Source organism: Mobula birostris, chromosome 18, assembly GCF_030028105.1.
Source record: "Mobula birostris isolate sMobBir1 chromosome 18, sMobBir1.hap1, whole genome shotgun sequence".
In the NCBI taxonomy this organism is placed as follows: domain Eukaryota; kingdom Metazoa; phylum Chordata; class Chondrichthyes; order Myliobatiformes; family Myliobatidae; genus Mobula; species Mobula birostris.
The window spans coordinates 10,404,836-10,432,834 of record NC_092387.1 but is presented as its reverse complement, the minus strand read 5'-3'; the positions used below and the strand labels follow the sequence as shown (position 1 = coordinate 10,432,834).

At 40.4% G+C, this 27,999-nt stretch overlaps 1 protein-coding gene across 1 annotated transcript in view; it reads right to left on the bottom strand.

Annotated features, from left to right (window-relative positions):
* vps13c (vacuolar protein sorting 13 homolog C) overlaps window positions 1-27,999 on the bottom strand; it is a 387,871-nt gene that overhangs the window by 256,996 nt on the left and 102,876 nt on the right. Inside the window, exons 18-26 of the mRNA XM_072282204.1 lie at window positions 24,464-24,656; window positions 17,147-17,261; window positions 16,877-17,013; window positions 15,619-15,748; window positions 14,100-14,217; window positions 13,292-13,427; window positions 10,229-10,307; window positions 7,695-7,864; window positions 2,557-2,710 (exon numbers count right to left, since the gene is read on the bottom strand). Coding sequence (XP_072138305.1) covers window positions 2,557-2,710; window positions 7,695-7,864; window positions 10,229-10,307; window positions 13,292-13,427; window positions 14,100-14,217; window positions 15,619-15,748; window positions 16,877-17,013; window positions 17,147-17,261; window positions 24,464-24,656 — 1,232 coding nt within the window. The remainder of the gene's footprint in view (window positions 1-2,556; window positions 2,711-7,694; window positions 7,865-10,228; window positions 10,308-13,291; window positions 13,428-14,099; window positions 14,218-15,618; window positions 15,749-16,876; window positions 17,014-17,146; window positions 17,262-24,463; window positions 24,657-27,999) is intronic.

The window sequence follows — 27,999 nt, the reverse complement described above, 5'->3', positions numbered from 1 at the left end:
AGCCCATCTGGTCCATGCTGAATTAGCTATTGCCATCAACCTGCAATAGAATCATAGAACACTACAGCACAGAAACAGTCCACCTAGCCTGCTATGTCATCAATCATGCTTTCAACCCCATTCCACTGTTTTCGCCCTACAGGATTGTTAAACTCTTTACCAATCAAGAAGAACCCCGTGTTATGTATACCCAATGACTTGGCCTTTACAGCCTTCTGTGGCAATGAATTACACAGATCCGCTACCATCTGACTGAAGAAATTCCACCTCATCTCAGTTCTAAGATGATGATGTAAGGTGTATAAGATGATGAGAGGCATTGATCATGTGGATAGTTGGAGGCTTTTTCCCAGGGTTGAAATGGCTAACACGAGAGGGCACAGTTTTAAGGTGCTTGGAAGTAGGTACAGTGGAGATGTCAGGGGTAAGTTGTTTTTTCTTTTTTTACGCAGAAAGCGGTGAATGCGTGGAATGGGCTGCTGGCAACGGTGGTGGAGGTGGATATGATAGGGTCTTTTGAAAGACTCCTAGATAGGTACATGAAGCTTAGAAAAATAGAGGGCTATGGGTAACTAGGGTTGCCAACTTTCTCACTCCCAAGTAAGGGACAAAAGTAGCAGTCAAATACAGGACACCTGTGTTTACCCCGAGAAAGACTACCATGACCATGAAGCCTTGCGCGAGCACCTATATTTTTTCTACAAATCGGTTTTGGCTTAATCTTCCCGATTCTGCTTTTACTATATGTTAGTGTTAGTTTAGGTTTTATGTGTTATTTGGTATGATTTGGTAGGTTATTTTTTGGGTCTGGGAACGCTCAAAAATTCTTTCCATATAAATTAATGGTAACTGCTTCTTCACTTTATGCCATGTCAGCTTACGAACATTTTCATAGGAACGCTCTACCTTAGCAGGGGAAATACGGGACAAGGGCCGTCCCGTATGGGACAAACCAATTTAGCCCAATATACGGGATGTCCTGGCTAATTCGGGACAGTTGGCAACCCTATGGGTAACCCTAGGTAATTTCTAAAGTACATGTTCGACACTGCATTGTGGGCCAAAGGGCCTGTATTGTGCTGTAGGTTTTCTGTGTTTCTAAAGAAACAAAGCTTTATTTTGAGGCTGTACCCTTAGATCTAGACTCTCCAAAACTAATGGAAACATAGTCTCCATGTCCACTCTATCTAGCCCTTTCAATATTCAGTAAGCTTCAAAATATCCTCACTCATCCTTCTGAATTCCATCAAATACAGACTCAGAACCACCAAATGACCCTCATACATTAAGCCAGTCATTTCCGGGATCATTCTTGAAAACTTGCACTGAACTTCTCCAGAGCCAGCATATCTTTCCATAGATACAGGGCCAAAAATTGCTCACAATATTCCAAATGCAGTCTGACCAATGTCCCCTAAAGACTCAGCTTTATATCATTGCTTTATAGTGTTCCCGAAATGAATGCTAACATTGCATTTGAGTTCCTTACTACCAATTCAACCTGCAAATTAACCTTACAGGAATTCTGCACTAAATTTCCCAATCCCCCTTACGAGTTTTCACCTACTTTTCTTCTAATTGAGAATATAGTCTATACCTTTATTCTTCCCTCTAAAGTGCATAACCCCACACTTCTCTCTGTCTAATATTTCTTTGCCCATGTTGCTAAGCCATCCAAGGAATGCAGATTCTCTGCCTCCATGACACCACCTGTTCTTCCACCTATCTTGGTATCATTTGCAAACTTGGCCACAATGCCATCAGTTCCTGTTCCTTGATGTATAAAGTGAAAAGCTATAGGCCTGTGAAACTTGACTTGTCACTGGCAGCCATCTTGAAAAGGATCCTTTTATTCCCACTCTGTCAGTCAGTGTAGGCATGCCAGTACCCCTAGTCATCAATACCAAGAGCTCTTATCTTCAGCAGACTCATGTGTGGCACCTTGCCACTGACTCCTTCGTCTAATTTTTACAGATTTGTCAAGCAAAAACTGCCCTTAATGAAACTGTACTATCTATGTATTAATGTATCTGCAAAAACATACTAGCTCCAAAATTTTCCACATCCTGGATACTCCATAGCAATCCAGCTGCAACTCCAATACTCCATGCTCAGACAACATCACTGGAAATACTGGATGTGCCCCTGATCCCCCACATGCCACAAGAGCAAGATATGCTACACAGGGTTCCATATCCATTATGCCAATCGCTAGTATGAAGGAAAAAAGAAAAAAAGAGAAAGAAAGAATCCAAGGAAAACATGACTCAAGTCTACAAAAAAGCAGGTTGTGAAATGTATAAATTCTTCTTTATTCCTCAAAATGTTGTCCACTGGCAATGCTGCTCTGATGCATCACTCAAAAGTCATATAAAGCAGCAACATGACAGTCAGATTTTCCTTCCCCTTGATCTCCCACATAAAGCCAGACCTCAATCTTCATTTGGAACCAATCCTTAGCAATCAATTAAGACAAAGACAAAAAGCAGTGTGAATAATTAATACCATGTATTATGACTTGACCAATTGTAAATATCTAAAGAGACAAATACTTACAAGGAACTTCACAATAATCAAAATTGATTTTTTTCAGATATGATGTGGATGTTACATCAAATGTTCTAACATTCACTTCAGTACCCAACTGAGACACACTGAAAACAAGCAAGGGATTCTTCAGGCTGTCTTGCCCTGCAAGTTCGACAACCACCTGCAAGCATATGTTAAAGGATTGCTTGTTAGTAATTATCTAAAGACAAATTACTCATATTGTACATTAGATGCAGTCTTCAAATCTACCTGATAGCTCAAAGAACCTTTCTAGCAACAGATGGAAATTGCAAAGTAATTTAAAATCAAAGAGTTGCAAATACTGGAAATCTGTATTAAAAACAGAATGCATTGTAGATACTGAGCAGGCCAGGTAATGAATGTCTTATGAAAGAAAGAGAGCCAACATTTCAGGACAATAATCTTTCTTCAGAACTTGAAAAGAGAGAATATAAATCTGCTTTCCTGCAAGGTGTGTCTTGCAATTCTGTAACTGTACAGGGTCACCGACCAACTGGAAGGCACTGAAAGCATGAGGGTCATCTGAACAACCCTGGTCTTCACCCTGCACAGACAGGCTTCATTCCCTTCTGCATCACATCTAACGGGAAGGCCACAATCTGTGTGGATTGGTGATAATATCTCCTCCTGACTGAAAAAACACTGGCACACTTCAGGGGTGTGCGCTTCGCCCACGGTTCTACTCCCTCTATACAAAATGACCGTGTAGCTAGGTATAGCGCAAATACCATCTATAAGTTTGCTGATGATGGTAGAATTTCAGATGGAGATGAGAGGGTGTACAGGAGTGAGACATACCAGCTAGTGGAGAGGTGTTGCAGCAATAACCTCGCACTCAACGTCAGTAAGACTAAAAAGCTGATTGTGGCGTTCAGGAAACCAATCCTCATAGAGGGATCAGAAGTAGAGAAAGTGAGCAATTTCAAGATCCTGAGTGTCAAGACCTCTGAGGATCTAATCCTGTCTTAAAATATTGACTTAGCTATAAAGAAGACAAGACAGCGGCTATATTTCATTAGGAGTGTCACCTAAAACACTCGAAAACTTCTATGCATGTATACTCTGGAGAGCATTCTGACAGGCTGCATCACTGTCTGGTAGGGGGAGGCTACTGCACAAGAAAGAACCTAAAGCAAGTTGTAAAATTAGTCAGCTCCGTCTTGGGTACTAGCCTCCATAATATTCAAGACACCTTCAGGGAGCGGTGCCTCAGAAGGGCGGCAACTGTTATTATGGACCCCCTTTACCCGGGATGTGTCCTTTTCTCATTGTTACCATCAGGAAGGAGGTACAAAAGCCTGAAGGCACACACACAGCAATTAAGGAACAGCCTCTTCCCCTCTGCCATCCGATTCCTAAATGGACATTGAACCTATGAACATTATCTCACTTTTTTTAATATATTATTTCTGTTTTGCACAATTTTTAATCTAACTATTCAATATATATACTTACTGTAACGGATTTACCTTTTTTTTTCTTTCTATGTTATTGTTATCATGCATTGCATTGTACTGCTGCTGCAAACTTAACAAATTTCACAACACATACTGGTGATAATAAACCTGATTCTGTTTTCTCATTTTTTAAAGTTCTGACAAAACATCGTTGACGTGAAAGATTTCTTGAAAATCTTGAATATCATTGACTATATCAAATATCATTGACTTGAAAGTGTTTCTCTTCACAGCTACTGCCTGACCTGCTAAGTCTTTTCCTCATTTACAATTTTAATTTGTGAAGTTAACATGTAAAAAAAACTATACAGCGGGTGGTGCTCATAGAAGGCAATGAAAGAAACGACACTGTGAGGGACATAATATTTGGAAGATTAACTTGGAGTTTCCATGTGATTCATTCATCACACTTGAAATTCAAGTCTAACTGATAATCATGAATGCAACACTAATTACTCATTTACTGCATGAGTGGAGATGGGTGGAATTGTGAACGTAGGTTGTCAAAGGATACAGAACAGTTACTGATATTTATTTATTTTATTTATGCAGAGAGAGTGCAGAGAAGGCACTTTTGGCCCTTCGAGCCATGCCACCCAGCAACCCCAATAACCCCGATTTAACCCTAACTTAATCAAAGGACAATTTACAATGACCAATTAACCTACCAGGTACATCTTTTGACTGCAGAAGGAAACCTGAAAACCCAGGGAAAACCAATGCATTCCAAGGAGAGAATATAGAGCGATTGTTTACAGAGGATGCTGGATTTGAACTCCAATGCACCCAGCTACAATGGTGTTACACTAACTGCTATGCTACCTTGGCACCCGTGGATATGAGCAGAGAACTGGCAGATGGAGATACATCCAAGCAAATATGAGGTGCGCACTCTGGGAGGTCAAATGTAATGGGAAAGAAAACGGCAGGACCCTCAACAGAGTAATGTACAGAAGGCCATTCAAGTCCAATTCCATCATTCCTTGACAGTGGTCAAGCAAACAGATAGCTGGGTTGGGACACTGAGTAAAAGAGGAAGGAAGACATGTTGCAGCTAAGTAAAACTTCTGTGAAGCTGCACTGAGTATTGTGTGCAATATCCCCATTACATGAAGGATGTGGAAAAGGGTGCAGAAAATGCTTACCAAGATGTTGCCTGGCTTAGAGAATATGAGCTATAAGGAGAGTTGGACAAACTTGGATTGATTTCTCAGAAGCAGCAGAGGCTGAGGGGAGACTTAACAGAAGTTATAAAATTATGAGAGGCATAGATAAGAGTTGAAAGGATTCAAGAATCTTTCTTTCGGGACAGAAATGTCAGATACTAGAGAGAACATGTATGTAGGTTTGAAGCTACGCGGAGCATGTTTATTTGAACAAATTCTGGTGGGTCCCTGGAATGTAGTGCCAGGAATAGTGATGGAAACAGAAATGATAGTGGCACTTAATGGGGCTGTTAGATAGACAATGATAACCATAAGACATAGGAGCATTCGGCCCATCGAGTCTGCTCCGTCATTTGATCATGGGTGATTTATTTTTCCTCTCAATCCCATTCCCCTGCTTCTCTCTGTGAATTTTGACACCCTGACTAATCAAGACCTTCTAAACCTCTGCTCTAAATATACTCAAAGACTTGGCCTTCAGAGTTATCAATCACAATGAATTCCAGATCCACCAACCTCTGCTAAAGAGATTCCTCCTCATCACATGAATATGCAGGGACGGGGGGGGGGGGAGGGGGGGTGAAATCATCACATGTACTGAACCTATGCTTTCAGCTGTCCACCTTGACAGGCTTTTGACAAAAGACCATTACAATTTGCCAAATTACATACTTAGGCATGGTCAACTTTATTACAATATCTACAATCTTTATTTCCGACCTATAAGCTGGGAACAAGAAAGAAGATTAATATAGAGAAATCAAGAAGCTACAAATATGGTGAAATGGGTTCAGTGTAAATGGGCACAAAGATTGGCATGATAGGACAGATAAGTCCCCGGGCCCTGACGGAATATTCCCCCGGCTGCTCCACAAGGTGAGAGAAGAGATTGCTGAGCCTCTGGCTAGGATCCTTATGTCCTCGTTATCCACGGGAATGGTACCGGAGGATTGGAGGGAGGCGAATGTTGTCCCCTTGTTCAAAAAAAGTAGTAGGGATAGTCCGGGTAATTATAGACCAGTGAGCCTTATGTCTGTGGTGGGAAAGCTGTTGGAAAAGATTCTTAGAGATAGGATCTATAGGCATTTAGAGAATCATGGTCTGATCAGGGACGGTCAGCATGGCTCTGTGAAGGGCAGATCATGTCTAACAAGCCTGATAGAGTTCTTTGAGGAGGTGACCAGGCATATAGATGAGGGTAGTGCAGTGGATGTGATCTATATATGGATTTTAGTACGGCATTTGACAAGGTTCCACACGGTAGGCTTATTCAGAAAGTTAGAAGGCATGGGATCCAGGGAAGTTTGGCCAGGTGGATTCAGAATTGGCTTGCCTGCAGAAGGCAAAGGGTGGTGGTGGAGGGAGTACATTCAGATTGGAGAATTGTGACTAGTGGTGTCCCAGAAGGATCTGTTCTGGGACCTCTACTTCTTGTGATTTTTATTAATGACCTGGATGTGGGGGTAGAAGGGTGGGTTGGCAAGTTTGCAGACGACACAAAGGTTGGTGGTGTTGTAGATAGTGTAGAGGATTGTCAAAGATTGCAGAGAGACATTGATAGGATGCAGAAGTGGGCTGAGAAGTGGCAGATGGAGTTCAACCCGGAGAAGTGTGAGGTGGTACACTTTGGAAGGACAAACTCCAAGGCAGAGTACAAAGTAAATGGCAGGATACTTGGTAGTGTGGAGGAGCAGAGGGATCTCGGGGTACATGTCCACAGATCCCTGAAAGTTGCCTCACAGGTGGATAGGGTAGTTAAGAAAGCTTATGGGGTGTTAGCTTTCATAAGTCGAGGGATAGAGTTTAAGAGTCGCGATGTAATGATGCAGCTCTATAAAACTCTGGTTAGGCCACACTTGAGTATTGTGTCCAGTTCTGGTCACCTCACTATAGGAAGGATGTGGGAGCATTGGAAAGGGTACAGAGGAGATTTACCAGGATGCTGCCTGGTTTAGAAAGTATGGATTATGATCAGAGATTAAGGGAGCTAGGGCTTTACTCTTTGGAGAGAAGGAGGATGAGAGGAGACATGATAGAGGTGTACAAGATAATAAGAGGAATAGATAGAGTGGATAGCCAGCGCCTCTTCCCCAGGGCACCACTGCTCAATACAAGAGGACATGGCTTTAAGGTAAGGGGTGGGAAGTTCAAGGGGGATATTAGAGGAAGGTTTTTTACTCAGAGAGTGGTTGGTGCGTGGAATGCACTGCCTGAGTCAGTGGTGGAGGCAGATACACTAGTGAAGTTTAAGAGACTACTAGACAGGTATATGGAGGAATCTAAGGTGGGGGCTTATATGGGAGGCAGGGTTTGAGGGTCGGCACAACATTGTGGGCCGAAGGCTTTGGTGGACAACTCTATAACAAAACAATCCATACTTCTGAAATAGAACCCATTCCCCAAGATCAATCCATCAATTTAGCATAAAAATCCAATTTTAAAACAAAGAGAGTTATAGAGAACACAAGTCAATAAAAAACATTCAGAAAATGACTTATACCTCCTTAACTTCAAACTTCAGCTGGAGATCTGTGAGCTCCTCATTTGGAATTTCATGATCTTCTTTCTGATTTTCTGAAAGCACTGCATCACCAGCTGCCACAGCAACGTCTTTTGGCAGGTCAACTTCTTCCACTGCATCACAGAACTCTTCTCCAGATTCAAGTGAACCTAAGAATTACCAAGATAATAAGTAAAAGCCAACAGAATACTACAAATGCAACAAAGAGACTTGATTGACACCATACAAAATACATCAGTAATGTTACTTCTGGGACTTGACAGAAATGCATATTATTGAATGCTCCAAATGTGGAATCAGTAAAGTAGCCGCCGGACCTATTGCTTCACTCCAACCAATACGAATGTGCTCTTACTTCAAAATCCAGCACGGCAAGGAATTTAACAATTAATATTTATTTCTTCTATTCACTTGTCATACAGCCATTGTGCAAGACAGTTAAGAAATATTACAATCACTTTCTCTGCAGAGATACTTAGTACATAAAAAAAAAGTTTTGCTTTATTTTGGGCTAAACTGTGTTGACTGATAGCACTGGTTCCAAGGGAAACTTCTGCACAATTGAGGACAATCAATCATGCCTCAGATTGTCCCCTCTGCTGCTGAACTCACTGTTGAACTGAGCGAATAGCAGTGGCTTACTGATCAGACGATGAGGGGATCTGACAGAGTGGATATCGAGATATTTTCACTTATGGCAGAGTCATGAGCAAGCAGGCATAGCTGCAAAACGTTACTTAAAACTTTGGTGCATAGATACTTCTTTACTGAGAGGGTAAAGAATCTATGGGATTTTCGGCAATCAGGGGTGGTGGAGGCTATATCGTTACATACTGTACTCACTGAAACTGTTCACAAAACTCCAAATGTGGTCTCCTCAACAACTTCTACAAATGCGACAGAATGTCCCAACTCCTATAATTAGTGCCCTGATTAATGAAGGTCAGCATTCTAATTGTCTTTTTCACCATTCTGTGAAACAGTTTTCAATTAACTAAGTCCCTCTGCTCCACCACACTCTCCAGTGTCCCACCAGTCATAGTACACATCCTAGTCAGATTTAACTTTCCAAAATGCATCACTTCATACTTTCTGTATTGAGATCCATTTGCCACTCCTTAGCTTACTACCATAAATGATCAAGATCCCCTTGTATTTTTGTGTCACGTGCAAACTTACTGATCAAGCCTTGTGCATTCGTGTCCAAATCATTTATATAAATAATGTATAACAAGGATCCCAACATCAGCCCCAGCAGCACAACATTAGTCACTAGTCTCCACTCCAAAAAACAACTTTCAACCACCACTCTCTGTTTCCTAACTCCAAGACAATTTTGAATCCACCTAACTAGTTCTTCCTGATTCTCTGGAACCTTATCTTCCAGTCCAGCCAACCATGCGGGACAATGTAGAAGACCTTGCTAAAGTCCAAGTAGATTATTTGGTGGCATGAACATCAATTTCTCAAACTTCCAGTAATGCCACTTTCCCCCTTCACCATTCCCCATTCCCTTTTCCCTCTCTCACCTTATCTCCTTACTTGCCTCCCTCTGGTGCTCCTCCCCCTTTTCTTTCTTCCATGGCCTTCTGTCCTCTCCTATCAGATTCCCCTTTTTCCAGCCCTGTACCTCTTTCACCAATCAACTTCCCATCTCTTTACTTCACCCCTCCCCCCCTCCAGCTTTTACCTATGACCTTGTTACTTCCTGTCCTCCACACACCTTCTAACTCCGACCCCTCATCTTTTTTTCTCCTGTCCTGATGAAGGGTCTCAGCCCAAAACTTCGACTGTACTCTTTTCCATAGATGCAGCCTGGCCTGCTGAGTTCCTCCAGCATTTTGTGTGTGTGTTGCCTCAATCATGTTCATTTTCATTCTTTCAAACTCCAGCAAATAAAGGCTTAGTTTGCCCAACGTTTCCTTATAAGGCAACCACCCAATCTAGGTATTAAGACTAGAAAGCTTTCACTGAACCACTTCCTTCCTTAAATAATGAGACCAATACTGTACAGGTTGTCACTGTCTCTGTTTGGCTTTGGAATGGTTAAGACTTATTTCCCCAATGTAGCATTTGTATGCTTCTAAAGAAACTTCGATTCTGTCATATTGGTGCAAGAGCAAATTTAGTGATCCTCCCGGTTTTCCCAACTATTGATGCAAAATACTGAAAAAGGTTAGCTAATTTTACTGCACTTCTGTCTTAAAATTTGTTTTAGTAAATTTTGTTTTTTTGTGGGAGAAAGCAAAATTTACCAAAACAAATTTAAAGCATTAAAAAATGGACATAATTTCATACCACTGATTATTTCACCAGAACTGGAAAAAAGCTTAGTACCAACATACACTAACAATATTGTAATCAATCTGCATCATTTAGAGAAAATAGTACTTAAGCTAAAATCTAGTTTTCAAGGGCACTTACTGTATTACTTTACAAAACAATGATCAAACAGATCTGTTACGCAGCTTTAATACGACCATCGTATTTCAAAATAGATGCTAGACACTTACTTGAATCTTCCAATGATACTGATGAACCAATTGCTACTAGACCAGGGTCAAACACTGCTACTGGTCTGACATGTACCATCTACCAAACATAAAAAAGATATATTTAGTTAAAAGCAGTTCTGATTGATGCACAACTGTATTTTTAAACACCTGCACTAATAACTGACCAAATGCAACAATAGTTCCAAAATTCAGTTCATCACAATTCCTGTTAGACCAGATGACCTGGCTCAATGATGAAGAGTGACAAGATCACCAGTACTCATATTCACTACAACACATATTTTTTAAAAATACTGACTTTTTTTAAAATATAAAGTATCTCATTAATCAACTGTTAACATGCATTCAAATAGCAATAAACTATAGAGGCTGAAAATCTGAATTACAAACACAGGAAGAGTTGAAGGTAGAAGGTTAGGCAGCACCTGTGGATATAAATTAATATTGAGGTAAAATAAACTATTTGAAGAAAAGATTGCTTGATATAGCTCTGAAAAGATAGACAAGAGGAAAACAAGACAATGAACATAACACACATTCCACATTTAAATTGTCAAACGAGAACCAAATTGGCCCACAGTTCCTTTATCATAACCTGCATTTTCAACTTATCATGAGTACATGGGCAGGATAGTTGACCAAAGACCCCGTGCTACATCATGATCAATATGTGGGGCATAAACAAAGGTAACAAGTACAGAATGTGGCAAATTCAATGTTACTTAGTCTTGACTTAAAAATCAGTAATAATGTCAGGAGGTAAATCTTAAAAGTTAATGGTTGACAGTAAACTGGTTTAATTGCTCACAAAAGGGCAACAATCAAGAAGAGCAGGGTAGCTGTCACAATGACTATTGCCCAGTTGCACTCATATCTACTATGATGATGTACTTTGAGAGGTTGGTCACAGACAGATCAACTCCTGCCTAAGCAAGGACCTGGACCCACTGCAATTTTCATATGGCCACTATCAGTCTACTGTGGATACAATTTCACTAGCTTGCCACTCGGCCCTGGATGGACAATAGTAAAACCTCTGTCAGACTGCTGTTTATTGATTATAGCTCAGTGTTCAACACAATCATGCTCTCAGTACTCCAATACCTGGGCCTCTGTACCTCCCTCTACAACTGGATCAGAAATACCATCTTCTCCTCTCTGACAACCAACACTGGCACTGCTTAAGGATGCGTGCTTAACCCACTGCTTTACTCTCTACACCCATGAATGCGTGGCTAGGCACAGCTCAAACACCATCTATAAATCTGCCAAGACACAACCACCTCTGGCAGAATTTCAGATGGTGATGAGAGAGTGTAAGACAGGTCACCTGGTTAAATGGTGTCACAACCACAAGCTTGCACCCAGTGTCAGTAAGACCAAGGAATTGATCGCGAACTTCATGAAAGGAAAGTCAAGGGAACACACACCAGTCCTCATCGAGAGATCAGAAATGGAAAGGGTGAAAAGTTTCAAGTTCCTGGGTGTCAGCATCTGTGAAGATCGATGTGGGGCCTAACATATTCATGCAGTTACACAGAAGACACAATAGTGATTATATTTCATTAGGGATTTGAGGAGACATGATATGTTAACCAAAGACTCTAGCAAATTTCTACAGTTGTACCGTGGAGAGTATCCTAACTGGTTGCATCAATGTCTGGTACAGAGGGGCCACAGCACAGGATTGGGAAAAACTGCAGAAAGTTGTAAACTCAGCCAGCTCCATCACGAACACGAGCCTCCCCAGCATCGAGGACACCTTCAAAAGGCGATGCCTCAAAAAGACTCCATCCATTATGAAGGACCCCCGTCACCCTCCTCTCATTGCTACCATCAAGTAGGAGGTACATGAGCCGGAAGATACTCAACATTTTAGGAACATACTTGCCATCAGATTTCTGAATGGACAGTGAACCCATGTACACTACTTCACTTTTTTTCATATGTGTTTTACCACTACTTATATAATTTTTTAATACAATATTGTACAAAAGTCTTAGGCACATACATATAGCTAGGGTGCCTAAGACCTTTGCACAGAACTGTATTTGTCAACGTGGAGCAGAGAGCGTGCTTGTAATTCTGGTGGGAGCAAAGGATGCTGGGATGGAGCTCTGCATGAGGGATGTGGGGCTGTGGCAGAGAAGGAGTGCCGGGGTGGGGGTTAGCATGGGTCATTTGATTCTAAACAATTGATATTGATCTTTACAGAATGTCTCTCTAATGCTTCCCATTCCCTTCCCTCCCTCTTCCCCTTTTTCCAACCATGATGACACTCTCTGCCCGCTTCCCACTTTCAGTCTACAACAGAGACCCATAACAGAACTAGGTTTACCACTACTCACGTGTCATGAGATTTGTTTTTTTTCAGCAACAGTACAGTGCAATACATAAAACTATTGCAGTACAGTGCAAAAGTCTGGCAATTTAGCTATCTATACATATCTCTCTCTCTCTCTCTATCTATGTAACACACACAGACACACAGAAGACCTTTGTACTGTATACATACAGTATATACTCTTACTGTAGTTTGCAGTTTTTTCCTGGTTTTTTCACTGACTGCTGCTACAAATTTCACAACATATGCCAGTGATATTAAACCTGATTCTGACTCACTTTGAAATTTTGTCCTGTGTATCACAGTTACACTGGTTTGCCCAAAGCCACTGAATGCACTATTAACAGTGACAATGACCTGAACAATGACTGCTTGCCCAACCACAAAACCATATACAATGAGTAGCATACAAATAGTAGCTCTGTTTCTCTTCCCACAGATGTCGCCCGACATGGTGAATATTTGCAGCATTTTCAGTTTTCATCATACATGGGAAACATCTGTCACTGGCAACTACTAAGAATCCGCAATGAACAAAATTGGCAATGAACAAAACTGCAATCAACACTCTAAAGACAAAGGCATCCTGCTGCTTACTGAAGAATTTAATTAGAAGAGATGTGCCATTTGAAATGTAAATGGTCTGCCAACACAACACAGCAGTCAGAGGCAAGTACTGATGCAGTACATAGGGAAGTACCAAACGTTACACTGACCTTTGACCTGACAGGTGAGCTGGAGGATGACAAACTTGGAGGAAGGGGAATACTATCAGCAAGTTCATAAACATTTCTCAACTTTTCATCAGTTACTTTGACATGCAGCAAAGGGAGTTCACCCGATATCTTAAACCTAAAATAAAAAAAAAACATTTCAGTGCAACAATCCAGGATGTTCAAAGTCACTGCTATCGCCTATTATATATTCCCAAATAATTTGGTTACTTGAATTCAAATTTCTCAGCTGCCAGTGGAATTTGAAGTCAGCTTCAGAACAACCATCCACACTTCTGCCCTCAAGCAACACCTCCTGCACTCCCACAGTACTATACCAGAGTTTCACTGATATTTTCATGCTCCAAATTGGGACTTGAACCCACAACCCTTTGGCACAGGTGCTACCAACTGAGCCACGTTAAGCCCAATACTTATGATAGAGGTGTTGCATCATGAAATTCAAGAGCCACTAAGGGTTATTTTATTATGATTTTAGCAGCTAAGTATCACAGATGCTATTTCATCGTAAGTGCATGAATGAGTGCTTTTATTAAAATATTTCCATGCTCCAAATACAATGTTATTGCAAATTTTAAGTAAGACTAAGGATGCAAATCTAGATATGCCTCATTAGATCTGTGCAATCACCATTCAGGAGCACTGGCATTTAGGTCCCAATGGTGCTACTGCTAAAAATATGTCAAGAGTTACCGAAAAGTCATTATGTAAACATACATTGGATTGTTAATATCTTTAATTTCATATCCTAACCAAAATAAAATTACATTGCGCTGTATAATGAACATACTTGGGTATCCTACTATCCTTCTCCACGATAGCTCTCGAAAGCTGCATCTTGACATCCAAAGGTTGCAAAATATGCTGAGAGGAGGAGTACTGTTTGCGAGCAGACTTCCAATCTTGACCTGAACAAGTTGAAGTAAAATCGTATAAATACCAATACCTAAAATAGTAATTTAGATAATGAGCGTAGCACAAGATTTACCACATCACTTTATAATGCTAGAAATCACTGATCGGAGTTCAATTTTCATCACAGTTGAAAAGGAGCTTTTATGTTCTCCCTGTGACCACATGGTTTCCTCCCACATTCACAACACATATAGTTAGGTAAGTAAGTTGTGGGCATACTTCTTTACCACCAGAAGTGTGGTGACACTTGCAGGCTGCCCAGCGCAATCTTTGCTGACTTGACGCAAATGATGTAGCTCAATGTATGTTTCAATGTGTCGATGTACATGTGATAATCATCCTTTTTTTTTTACCCCAATTGCCTTTTTTAAAATCATAACACTGACAATTAGGTATAATGCACTCTAATTTCATTATAAAGAAATCTTGATTATGTAATTCTTCTACATTAAAACATTCCAGAAGCACTTCATTGATTGTAAAGAACTTTGGAACTTAAAGGTTGTTAAAAAGTGCTTTGTACATAGAAGTCTTTTTTTCCAGAATCAGAATCAGGTTTAATATCACCAGCATATGTCATGAAAATTATTGTCTTTGCAACAGCAGTACAACGCAATACATAATAATAGAAAAGTAGTACAATACGATCCTTCTACATCTAATTATTTTTCTTTTCAACAAAAAATTTCTCAATTTCTGAATAATTCAACTCCAAGAGATGGACAACAAGAAGTGGAATGTAACTTTTTGATGCTCACTGATACTGCATTCTGCATTGACATCTCTCAATCTCTGCATGCTAACACTTCTTGTCTACCAGTTTCAGGAAAGTTACTACCTCTGAAGAAACCACCCTGCATAATTCAATGTACGACATTTAAATATAGTATCTTTTACAGCCTCAGGAAATCCCATAAATACTTACCGGTCAATAAAATATTTCATAGAACTGCAGTGATATTGGAAACAAAAGCTGATCTATGGCAGTTAAATCCCCAATATCATTGACCTAACAATCATTAAGTATATTAGCTGAGCAATACAGGAGAGAACTCACAAGCTCTTTTTCCAACGAATGTTTTGGACTTAATATATTTACTTAAAAGGGACTCGACATCATTATCTGAAGCACTCCAAAATCTGCAGTTCTCTCCTAGTGCCACAGGCTAGACAGACTCCCAAGCTGGATGTAGTACATAAATCTCCAGTGAGGGATTTCATAACATGAATTTGTGACAAAGTAGTGAATGGTACCACTACATCATAGCTGGTGAGATCATCCTACAGCATTCACTGATCTGATAAAACTACTCTGCAGTGTCAAGAACTCCAGTTGGAGACTGAAAAAGAAAGGAAGTGCCCAGCTCATTCAAAATATTAAAAAACAGCCATACCTGGTTTACTGAACAAAAGTTGAACACTTCTAAGCTCCACAAAAAACTTTTCATAGGCTCGTTCCAAGATTTCCTCCAAGGATAAAGAGAGATATGCTGTTTTCTCATCATTTTGGTCAGCACTGTTAAACTGAGAAGAGAGAAAAATGTATATGATGTATTAAACAAAATTTTGGTTCAAGCTTTCAGTGCAGACCACAAAATAGCTGACTGGAATTTCTGGCTAACAGCGCAGAAATAAAGGGTCAAACTCAAACTGAAGCAATTTGAACAACCTTTGATAAGATTTAGGAAATGGATAAATAAATAAATATCAGAAAATAGAAACAGCCACTATTTGCAAAGAGTGAACACTTCAAGTCAATAAACTTCATTCAAACTCCAGGAGATTAGACATGCAGAAGATCTTAATGGAAAGACAGCAAATGTACCAAATGCTCTTCACATTCCCTTTTCAGAAAAAAAGTCTTTTTTTTAAATTTAGGTAATTTAGCAAATCAATTGTTCACAATGAGAACTTGTCTATACTGCAGGCACCAATCACAGAATTGATGATTATTCTATTGAACAGCCCCAGCCTCCTAGCATAATCCCGGTTACTCATTTGTCAATTTTAACTTCCTTCCCCATGTTAAATTAATGACACCTAATTAAACCAATCCTTTCAGCCCGCACATGGCCCTCTGTTCTCTATGCTTCTATATGCCTATCTAAGAAACACCTCCACCACTGCTCCCACCACTCTCTGTAAAAAAAAACTTACCAGTCACATCCCCCTTAATCTCAGCCTCCTTCACCTCAAATGGATGTCTTCAAGCATATGACATTTCTAACATGGGGAAACTATTCTTATTTGCTACCCTATTCATACTTCTTTTAGCCTGCCTTCCTTCAGTCTCCAACACGCGAGAGAAAACAACCCAAGTTTATCCAACTTTTCCTATAGCAATTTTACCAATTTATAGCTTGTAATCCCTGTAATCCAGGCAGCAAACTAGTAAACATCTTCTACCCTTTCCAAAGCTTCAACATCCTTCGTTGAAAGTGGCAACCAGAACTCACACAATACTCCAAGTGCTGCCTAACTGAAGTTTTATAAAGTTGCGACATGACTTCCTTACTCTTATTAAGCATATCATGCATCTTCTTTATCACTCTCTATACTTGCATGGCCACCTTCAGGACAAACAGTTCAATGTAGCTGAACTACCAAATCAGCACATCCAACAACGATTAACAATTCTCTCCAAAAACGTACCTGTAAATTTCCAAAGTCCACAATCAATAGGCTGGAACTTAAACTGTAGAACCCCGTCTGGGGAACCACAAGATAGGATGGTTTCAAATTGATCTGGATATCAAAGGTTTTGTGAGTTTCAATAATGTACGACAGACCTAGGAAAATATTTTTTTTAGCAAACAGCAATTATTAAAACAGAAAACAAGGACATTTCTTCCAAAACAAGTCAGAAGCACATTTGTGTATGATTTAATTTTGTTTGTATTTTAATACATTTTAAACATTTACCTGTTGCAGTCTTTTCTTTGAATTCTTCCAGTTTCAGCAAAGTAGCTGAAGTCAGCTGTTCAAGATCAACTCCTCTGCCGGTCTGGAAAAACTCCACCAAACTGTTTATCGTTTGCTGCAGAAGAAGAAAGCTGAACTGTAATAATTTGAACAGTTTAGAAAAACAATTTCAAAGTGAACTTAAGGGATCAACATTAGGTAAAAGTAAATGTTTAAGGTGAAAGATTTAAACGGTCTCTGAGGGCAAATCTTCCCCACAGAATGTGGTGAATATATGAAACTAACTGCCGAAGGTGATAGAGGCAAGTACAGATTATAATATATTATATTAGATAGATTATCTTTATTTGTCACATGTACATCAATCACAATCCTTAAAAGCTATCTGGATAGGTACATGAATAGTAGAAGTTTAGGGGCATATCAGCCAAACACAGGCAAATACAATCTGTGTAAACAGATGTCTTCCTAAACCAGTCCCATTTGCCTGTCTTTGACCTATATCCCTTGTAATTGCACCTAACTCTACCACTTCCACGTCAACTTGAATCACGTATCCACATCCTCTGTGTGAAAAACCAGTTAGATTTTTCCCCAGTCAACTTAAGCTATGCCTCTAGTTTTACATAGCCCTACCCCTGGAAAAAGACTGTGACAATCCATCTTTTCTATGGCCCTCATGATTTCATTAGTCTCTATCAGGTCACCTTCACTCCAGGGAAAACAATCCCAGATTATCAAGTCTCTCCAGAGTATATACAATCCTCTGGCTAAAACTCTCAGCATCAAAGTTAATTTTGATTTATTTTTCATGTTTAAAACTGCACCCATCACCTGAATTAACAAAATAATTATCAGGGTCACTTTGCCTTTATCATTTAATATTTTATTTAACTTTGTGAAGTTTTCTCCTACTCCCTGCTCAAGGAACAGTAGTTCAGTGTCAACTTAACACTTCTTTCAAGTCAACTTTTAAAATTGGGATTATTCCTGTTCTATTCTTCATAATCTCTCCAAACAAATCCAGGTTATTTCTTTCAATGTGTGATGATTAAAGCAATTACTTTTTCTGAGTATGATTGAGAAAAAAAAATCTAGCATGTTGTGTATCATTTGATACAGACCTTAGCTTATCACATTTCTGCACAATCATATATCTAAAACAACACAATGACACACTAAGCAGAAATAATGAATTCACAGAATGAAATATGAATAGAATTAAATCTGCACTTCTGAATAAACTTGTGGGGAGGATGAATAAAACCAGAAATACAATTAAACAGCAAAGGTCCAAAGTGAAAAGGCATGAACAGACATGTTGAGTTGTCACAGAATTATAGAAAAGTACAGCACAGAAACAGGCCCTTCGGCCTATCTAGTCCATGCCAAACCATTTAATCAGCAAAGTCCTATCAACCTACACCAGGACCATAGCTCTCCATACCTCTACCATCCACGTACCTATCCAAACTTCACTTTAACGTTGAAATCTAGCTGGCATGCACCACTTCCGCAGGCAGCTTGTTACACACTCTCACAATCCTCTGAGAGAAGGAGTTTCCCCTCATTTTCCCCTTAAACTTTTCACCTTTCACTCTGAACTTCTAGTTGTAGTTCCAACTAACCTCGGTGGAGAAACTTAGCTCCCATGTGTCCTATCATACCCCTCATAATCATACTTCCATCAAATCTTCCCTCAATCTTCCATGTTCCAAGAAATAAAGTCCTAACCTATTCAATCTTTCCTTATAACTCAGGTCCTCCAGTCCCAGTAACATCCTCATAAATTTTCTCGATACTCCTTAAACCTTTACATCTTTCCTGTAGGTACCTGACCAAAATTGCACACAATACTCCAAATTGGGCCTCACCAACATCTCACACAATTTTAACGTAACATCCCATCTCCTGCTCTCAATACTTTGATTGATGAGGCAAATATGTCAGAAGTTTTCTTCCTGACCTTATCTACCTGTGCTGCCACTTTCAATGAATTATGGATCTGTATTCCCAGATCCCTTTGTTCTACTATGCTCCCCGCTGCCCTATAATGCCTACCCTGGTCAGTCTTACTTGTCTGCATTAAATTCAATCTGCCACTTTTCGGCCCAATTTTCCAGCTGGTCCAGATCCTGCTGCAAGCCAAGGTGGCCTTCCTCACTGTACACTACACCTCCAGTCTTGGTGTGAACTGCAAATTTGCTGATCCAGTTCACCATACTGTAACCCAGATCATTGAAATAGATGACAAACAACAAAGGACCCAGCACCGATCCCAGGTAACTTCCTCAAAAATCTTTATAAGATTGGTTAGATATGACCTACCATGCACAAAGCTATGCTGACTATCCCTAAACAATCCCTGTCAATCCAAATACTCACATATCCAGTCTCTTAGAAAACCTTCCAATAACTTCCCCACTACTGATGTCAGGATCACTGGCCTGTAATTTCCTGGTTTATTTTTAGAGCCTTTCTTCAACAGTAGAAAACATGAGCTATCCTCCAATCCTCCGGTACCATAGGGTCCAAGGGATCACCTTATCAGGCCCTTGGGATTTATCCCCCCTAATTTGCCTCAAGACAGCAAAACCATCCTCCTCTGTAATCTGTATTGGGCCCACGACCTCGGTGCTGCTTTGCCTCACTTCTGGACTGTGTTCCTCTCCCATGTAAATACAAAAAAATCTATTTAAGATCTCCCCCCATCTCTTTTGGCTCCATTCTGATCTTCCAGAGGACAAATTTTGTCCCTTGCAATCCTTTTGCTCTTTACATATCTATAAAATCCCTTTGAATTCTCCTCCATTTTTTCTGCTAGAGGAACCTCACACCTTCTTTTTAGCCCTCCTGATTTCTTTCTGAAGTGTTCTCTTACATTTCTTATTCTCCATTAGTACCTCATTTGGTTCTACCTGCCTCTACCTGTAATACACCTCCTTTTTGTTCTTAACCAGGCCTCAAATATCACTTGAAAACCAGGTTTCCCTAAACCTGTTATCTTAACCTTTCATTCTAACAGGCACATACAAGCTTTGTACTCTTGTAAAATTGCGATTTTGAAGGTCCCCCATTTGTACACCTTTGCTATTAAACCTCCTGCCCCCAATCCACACTTTCCTGGTCATTTCTGATACCATCAAAATTGGCCTTTCTCCAATTTAGAATCTGAACCTGCAGACCAGCCCCATCGTTTTGCATATTTACTTTGAAACTAAGGGCATTGTGGTCACTAGATGCCAGTGTGGTCCCTGTGTGGCAACCCTCCTCCTTTAATCCCTCCCACTCTGTCACATCTAAAACAACAGAACAAAACAACAATGCAGTCTGTCTTATCTGGTCAGGTCGCACCATCCCTGGAAGGGAGCTCAGTGATCCAAAAATCTGAAGGCCTCACTCCTGCACCATCCCATTGGCTTCATGTTCAACTGTGCTATCTTCCTATTTCTGGCCTTCCTAGTACATGGTGCAGGTAGGAATCCTGAGATCACAATCCTGGAGGTCCTGTCTTGTAACTTATGACTCCATGAATTTACTTTGAAGGCCCCATCACCTTTTTTAGAAAAGAGAGATTTGTGATAAAGCGAATGCAATGTTTATATCTCAGAATTGGGGCATGCATTAAAGAAGAGACCCAGGTGAGGTTAGTGTCTGCAGTAACTGAATTAGTTAAAGGGCATGTATTGTTTTAATTGAACTGTAACAACACAGGAGGAAATCATTATGCCTATGAGCTTACATCACCCTTAGAATTCAAGCATATCTAATTTCCTGAGCATTTTAGGTCAGTGAATACAAGAAGAGATTTGGCAGGTTAGAGATACAAAAAGCTGTTGACTTGCGGATTTTGAGCATGAGTTTTGAAAAAGCAAGTAGGACCAGTTGGAATATTCTCCGCTTGCAGGATGTAGGAAGACAGGGAGACCCCAGAGTCCCTGACAACTAGACCTGCAAGTACATCCAGCTGCAGCTTCTTACAGATCGCATTAGGGAACTAGAGCTGGAGCTGGTTGAACTCCAGATCATTTGAGAGGCTGAAGGGGTGATTAACAGGCTATACAGGGAGGTCGCAAGTCCTGGAGTGCAGGATACATTTAACTAGATGACCATCATGAGAGGGAAAGGGGATATGCAGCCATTGCAGGGTACTCTGTGGGCACTCCCCTCAAAAACAAGATTATTGTTTTGGATACAGTTATGTGGGTGAGGGGATGACCTAGCAGAGTAAAGTCACAGTGGTCAAGTCTCTGAGGCTCAGAATGGAGGAGAGAGAAGAGATGAACAGTTGTGATAGGAGATTCATTGGTTAGGAGATCAGACAGGAGGTGCTGTGGACAAAATGAGATTCCCAGATGGTATATCACCTCCAAAGTGCCAGGATCAGGGACATTTTGGATCCAGTCCATAGCATTCTTAAGGGGGAGGGTGAGCAGCCAGAGGTTGTGGTCCACAGCGGTATTAATAGCATAGACAAAAAAGGTGATGGGGCCTTCAAGGTAAATTCATGGAGTCATAAGTTACAAGACAGGACCTCCAGGATCGTGATCTCAGGATTCCTACCTGCACCATGTACTAGGAAGGCCAGAAATAGGAAGACAGCACAGTTGAACATGAAGCCAATGGGATGGTGCAGGAGTGAGGCCTTCAGATTTTTGGATCAGAGCTCCCTTCCAGGGATGGTGCAACCTGAACAGATAAGACAGACTGCATTGCACCTGGGCTGGAGAGAATCTAATATCTTTGCAGGAAGTTTTACTACTGCTGCTCTCGGGGATTTAAACTGGAGTTGCAGGGAATGGGAAACAGAGTGCCAGGACAGATGATGAAGAATTTCTGGGAAAAGATGTTGTCAAGCCTACATTCAGAGGCAGGAATTGAAATGTTTAGGATAGTGTGAATAATGTTTTGAGTTCCCTCCTCTATTTCACTGTAATGAGTATTTTAGGTAATATGGATGAGCTTAAGGCATGGATCAGCATGTGGAATAATGATACTGTAGGCATTAATGAGACTTGGTTGCAGAAGGAGAAGGAATGGTAGATCAGTGCTCCAGGGTTCCTTGTTTTAGAGATGATAGAGCAGGAGGGATTAAAGGGGGACGGATGGGATTACCAGTCAGGAAAAATGCCATGTGCTTAGACAGGACAGACTAAAGGGGTCATCTACTGAGGATACATGGTGGAAATAAGGAATAAAAAGGGATGATCATGTTAAAGGGATTATATTATTGACCACACAATAGACAGTGGGATTGAAAGGAACAAATGTGTAAATAGATAGCAGACAGTTGCAATAAAAATAAGGTTATGATAGTGGATGATTTTAACTTTCCATATATTGACTGGTACTCCCATACTATGAAAGCGCTAAATGGGATGGGATATAGTTTGTCAAATATGATAAGGTATCGAGGTCCCAATAAGAGAGTCCAATACTGGATCTCCTACTAGGAATGAAACAGGGCAGGTGACAGAGTGTGTGAAGGGAAACTACTGGAATTATGACCAAAAGATCAGAATTCCAGTAGTTTCAAGTTAATTATAAAGAAGTCCTTGGTTTGAGATTTTAAATTGGAGAAGGGCCAATTTTGATGGCATCAGAAAGGATCTGGAACATGGATTGGGATAAGTTGCATTCTGGCAAAGACATGACTGGTAAATTGGAGGCCTTCAAAAATGAAATTTTGAGAGTACAGAACTTGTATGTTTCTGTCAGAATAAAAAGGCAAGACAAAGCTAACGGGTTTAGGGAACCTTGGTTTTCAAGGCCCTAGTTAAGAAGAAAATGAAGTGCACAGCAGGAATAGGCAGCAAGGAACACATCAGATACCTGGAATGCAAGGGACACAGAGCAAGAGACAAAATTGGTCTTGTTGAAGATCAGTATAGTCCTGTATGCATGGAGCCAAAAGAGATGGGGAGAGATCTTGCATCCATATTTACCTGGGAGACGGATACAGAGTCTACAGAGCTCTGACAAAATAGTAGTGGACCATTTACAGAATACAGAGGAGGAGGTGCTTGCTATCTTGCAGCAAATTAGGGTGAATAAATCCCCAGGGCCTGTCAAGGTGTCGCCTTGGACCTTTTGGGAGCCAGACATCAGTAGTAGGTAAATTACTGGAAAGTATTCTTAAGGACTGGGTATATAACTATTCAGAAGGACAGGTCCTGATTAGAGATAGTCAGCATGGCTTTGTGTTAGTTATGTCTAACCAAAAGTTTTTCTTGGAGGTTACCAAGAAAGCTGTTGAAAGAAAGGCAGTGGTTGTCTCTTTCACTGGAGCTCTATGACTACTGGTTTGCCACAGGGATCGGTGCTGGAACCATTGTTATTTGATCTGGATGACAGTGTGGTAAAATAGATCAGCAAATTTGTGGTCGGCATCAAGATTGTGGGTGCAGTGTACTATGAGGAAGCGTAACAAAGCTTGCAGCAGGATCTGGACCAGCTGGAAAAATGGGTGGAAAAATGGCAGATGGAATTTAATGCAGACACGTGTAAGGTGTTGCACTTTGGGAGGACCAACCAACTAGAGTCTTACACAGTGAGCAACAGGGCACTGAGAAGTGAGGTAGGACAGAATTGGGAAGACAGATCTATCATTCCTTGAAAGTAGCATCAGAGGTAGATAGGGTCATTAAGAGAGTTTTTGACACACTGGCCTTTACAAATCAAGGCACTGAGTACATGAGTTGGGATATTTTGTTGACATTGTACAAGATGTTGGTGAGACTTAATTTGGATTATTTTGTGCAATTCAGGTCACTTACCCAGTGGCAAGATATCTAAGATTGAAAAAGTACAGAGAAATTCACAATTTCTGCCAGGATTTGAGAATCTGAGCTTTTGTGAAAGGTTGAATCGGTTAAGACTTTATTCCCTGGAGCATTAGAGAATGAGGGGGAGATTTGATAGAGGTATACAAAATTGAGGAGTATAGATAATAGGTTTTCTTCTCACTGAGATTGGGTGAGACTGGGACTAGAGGTCATAGGTTCAGAGTGAAAGATGAAATGTTTATGAAGAACATGAGCAGGGATTTCTTCACACAGAGGGTGGAACAAGTTGCCAGTGGAAGTGATGGATACAGGATCAATTTCAGCATTTAAGAGAAATTTAGTTAAGTACATAGATGGGAGGGGAATGGAGGGCTATGGTTCAGGTGTAGGTGGACAGGACTAGGCAGAAAAATAGTTTGGCACATACTAAATGGGTTGAAGGGCCTTTTTTGTGCTGTCATGTTCTATGATTCTATAACAGTACTTTGCAGGAAAAATATTACCAATCATCTGCAAAAAAATCTAGACTTACAGCATCATAAATAAGCTCCACAGGTTGAGACTGAACATTTAAACGCTGATCTGCCTTGCTTCCCTCTGGATTAATTTCAAAACAGACATTGAGCAAAGAGGAGTCTGTGCCTCCAAGAGAAGCCAAGAGAGAGGGAACTGTATCCTGTTGTTTCAAACCTGTAACATACCAGTGCTGCAGTCTGGTCTCCACTCTGCAAAACAAAAAGGACAATGAAACCGCTTTTTTTTAAGCTTGTAACGTCACATCCTACACAAAGTTTTACGCACAAGTTATAACTACACAATAATCAAGGATAAAAATAAATCATTAATTAGAATTATTCGAGGGAGGGAAAGAGAACAGGCTTAACTGAAAATGGCCAACAAGAAATTATGACAGTTTCGACTAATTAACAATTCCTAGTTTTTCTACTCTACCAGCAAAAGGTGAGGTACCAGAGGACTGGAAGATAGCTAAAGTTGTTCCACTGCTTAAGAAAGGCTCTAAGAATAAACCAGGAAATTACAGGCCAGTGAGCATGACATCAATACTGGGAAAGCTATTGGAAGGCATTCTAAGAGACTGGATACATGAGTATTTCGATAGACAGAGACTGATTAGTGATAGTCATCAGCATGGCTTTGTGTGTGGTAGGTCGTGTCTAACCAATCTTAAGAGTTTTTCGAGGAAAGTTGAAGAAGGTAAGGCAGTGGATGTTTCCTACATGAACTTCAGCAAGGAATTTAACAAGGTCCCGCATGGGAGGTTGGTCAAGAATATTCATTCACTTAGCATTCAAGATGAGGTAGTAAACTGAATTAGACATTGGGTTTAAGGGAGAAGCCAGACAGTGGTAGTAGGTGGTTGCCTCTTTGATTCGTGGAGTGCCACAGGGATTTGGTGCTGGGTCCTTTGTTGTTTGTCATCTACATCAACGTTCTGGATGATAATGTGGTTAACTGGATCAGCAAATTTGCAGATGACACCAAGATTGAGTGTAGTGGACAGCGAGGAAGACTATCAAAGCTTGCAGCGGAATCTGGATGAGCTGGAAAAATGGGCTGAAAAATGGCAGATGAATTTTAATGCAGGCAAGTGTGAGGTATTGCACTTTGGGAGGACCAACCAGGACAGGTCTTGCACAGAGTGGTAAGGCACTGAGGAGTGCGGTAGAACAAAGGGATCTGGGAATACAGGTCTATAATTCACTGAAAATGGCATCACAGCTAGAGAGGGTCATTAAGTTTTTAGCTCATTGGCCTTGTTAGATCAAAGTATTGAGTACAGGAGTTGGGACGTTATGTTTAAGTTGTATAAGACCTTGGTGAGGCCTAATTTGGAGTATTGTGTGCAGTTTTGGTCATCGACCTACAGGAAAGATGCAACTAAGATTGAAAGAGTACAGAGAAAATTTACAAAGATGCTGCTGGGACATGAAGACCTGAGTTATAAAGAAAGATTGAATAGGTTAGAACCTAATTCCCTACAATGCAGAAGACTGAGGGAAGATTTTATAGAGGTATTAAAATTTATGAGGGGTATAGATAGGATAAAGGCAAGCTGGTTTTTTCCACCTGATGTTGGGTGAGACTACAACTAGAGGTCATGGGCAAAAGGTAAAAGGTAAAATGTTTAAGGAGAACTCAGAGGGTGGTGAGAGTGTGAAACAAACTGCCAGCGCATGTTGTGGATCTAAGTTTGATTTCAAAGTTTGAGAAGTTTGGATCGGTACATAGATGGGAGGGGTATGGAGGGCTATGGTCTGGGTGCAGGTCGATGGAAGTAGGCAGTTTAAATGTTATGGCATGGACTGGATGGGGCCTGTTTCTGTGCTATGGTTTTCTATAATTCTACGACTCTAAATGGCCAGCCAACAACTGACGACCCTTAAGATTCTAAAATACTACAAAAATTCCAGATCTTCAGCATGTTAATTGTTAGTCAATATTGTTTGTAAGTACCATCCAAATATAACCAATTGTTAAGAATTTAACAAGCTTCTCAACAAAAACTGACATTTATGTACTCAAGGAGTCTTCATGGCATAAAGCACAGACAAACATTCCCTCTAATTTTTTTTTTACAGCTCTGCAGACCAACCATTGCTCTGAGCAGAAAATTTTTACATGACCTGAAAACTGCATGGCATTTAATTTTTTTTTACCTAATATGCATACTATGAATATTTAAAATGACAATTGAAACCAAATACTGTTTATTTTATTTATTAATTGAAGGATATAATGAAATACAGTATAACAAAGAAAACCTTTCACGTTTCATAAACTTTTTCTAGCTGCGTCTAATTCCAACTGTGTGGCCACAGAAGCTACGTGCCCGGGAGCATTTCAGCTACTGCACAGCCATGCACCTATGCAGCTCAGAGAGAACCGAGCTTTGGACCATCGGTTACCCATCAATACTAATCCAGCACCCAATCCTTATAAATAACAGTTTTGAGGAAAGCATTGTTGTGATGACAGCAGTCTCTGTCAGTATACATTCATGCACTAACAGATAGCTTTGAAGGAGATTTTCACCAACACCATTCCCTGTTACAGAAATATTAATAGGCTCCTCCTATTCAATTTGCTTTGAGGATTTTGCAATGACCTCAACAGCTTACAGAAGGATGGGCTTCTTAGGAATGCATCAAATTGATGCTGTATTGCCGCTGAAGCTCTTGGCCAACTTAAAATGGGTATTGGACTGGAATCACCAACATCCTAGTCGTACTGACAGAAATACAAAAAGAATTCATCAGGAACAGTTGTTTTTGGGTAAATTCACATCCCACATGTGGAGGGTACAGGACATGTATGTTCCAGGCAGAAGGACAGACAACGATGACAAGGTAGGAAGACCTTGGATGACCAGGAAGGTGATGAATTTCATCAAGAAGAAAAAGTATGTAAAGATTAGGAAGCTAAAATCAAACAGAGCCTTTGAGGATTAAAAGAAGCCAGAAAAGAATATAAATCGGTATTTACTGAAGAGAAAGACCTGGGGGATAGGAAGTTTGGTGCCAAGAGTATCAATAAGCTAGAGCATTTCAAAATAAAGGAGGAGGTAGTGTGGGGTCTTTTTAAGAGCATTAAGGTAGATAAGTCCCCAGTACCTGATGGGCTATACCCTAGGCTACTGGGAGATGCAACTGAAGAGATTGTTGGGGCCTTGATCAATATCATTGTGGCCTCTCTAGCCACAGACAAGGTCCCTGAAGACCAGCTAGTAGCTAATGTTGTTCCAATTTTCAAGGTGGGAACCAGGGATAAACCTGAAAACTATAGACCAGTGAATCTCATGTCAGTTGTAGAATAGTTACTGGAGAGAATTCTTAGGGATAGGACATGAGCATTTGGAAAACCATGGCCTAGTGAGGGACAGAAAGCATGTCTTTGTGTGGGACAAGTCATGTCTTTCTAATTTGATTTGAGTTATTTTTATGAGGTGATGAGAGTGAATGATGAAGGTAGAGCTGTAAATGTTGTCTACTTGGATTTTAGTAAGGCTAAAAGACGAGGTCAGTCGTGGGAGGCTCATCCAGAAGATTA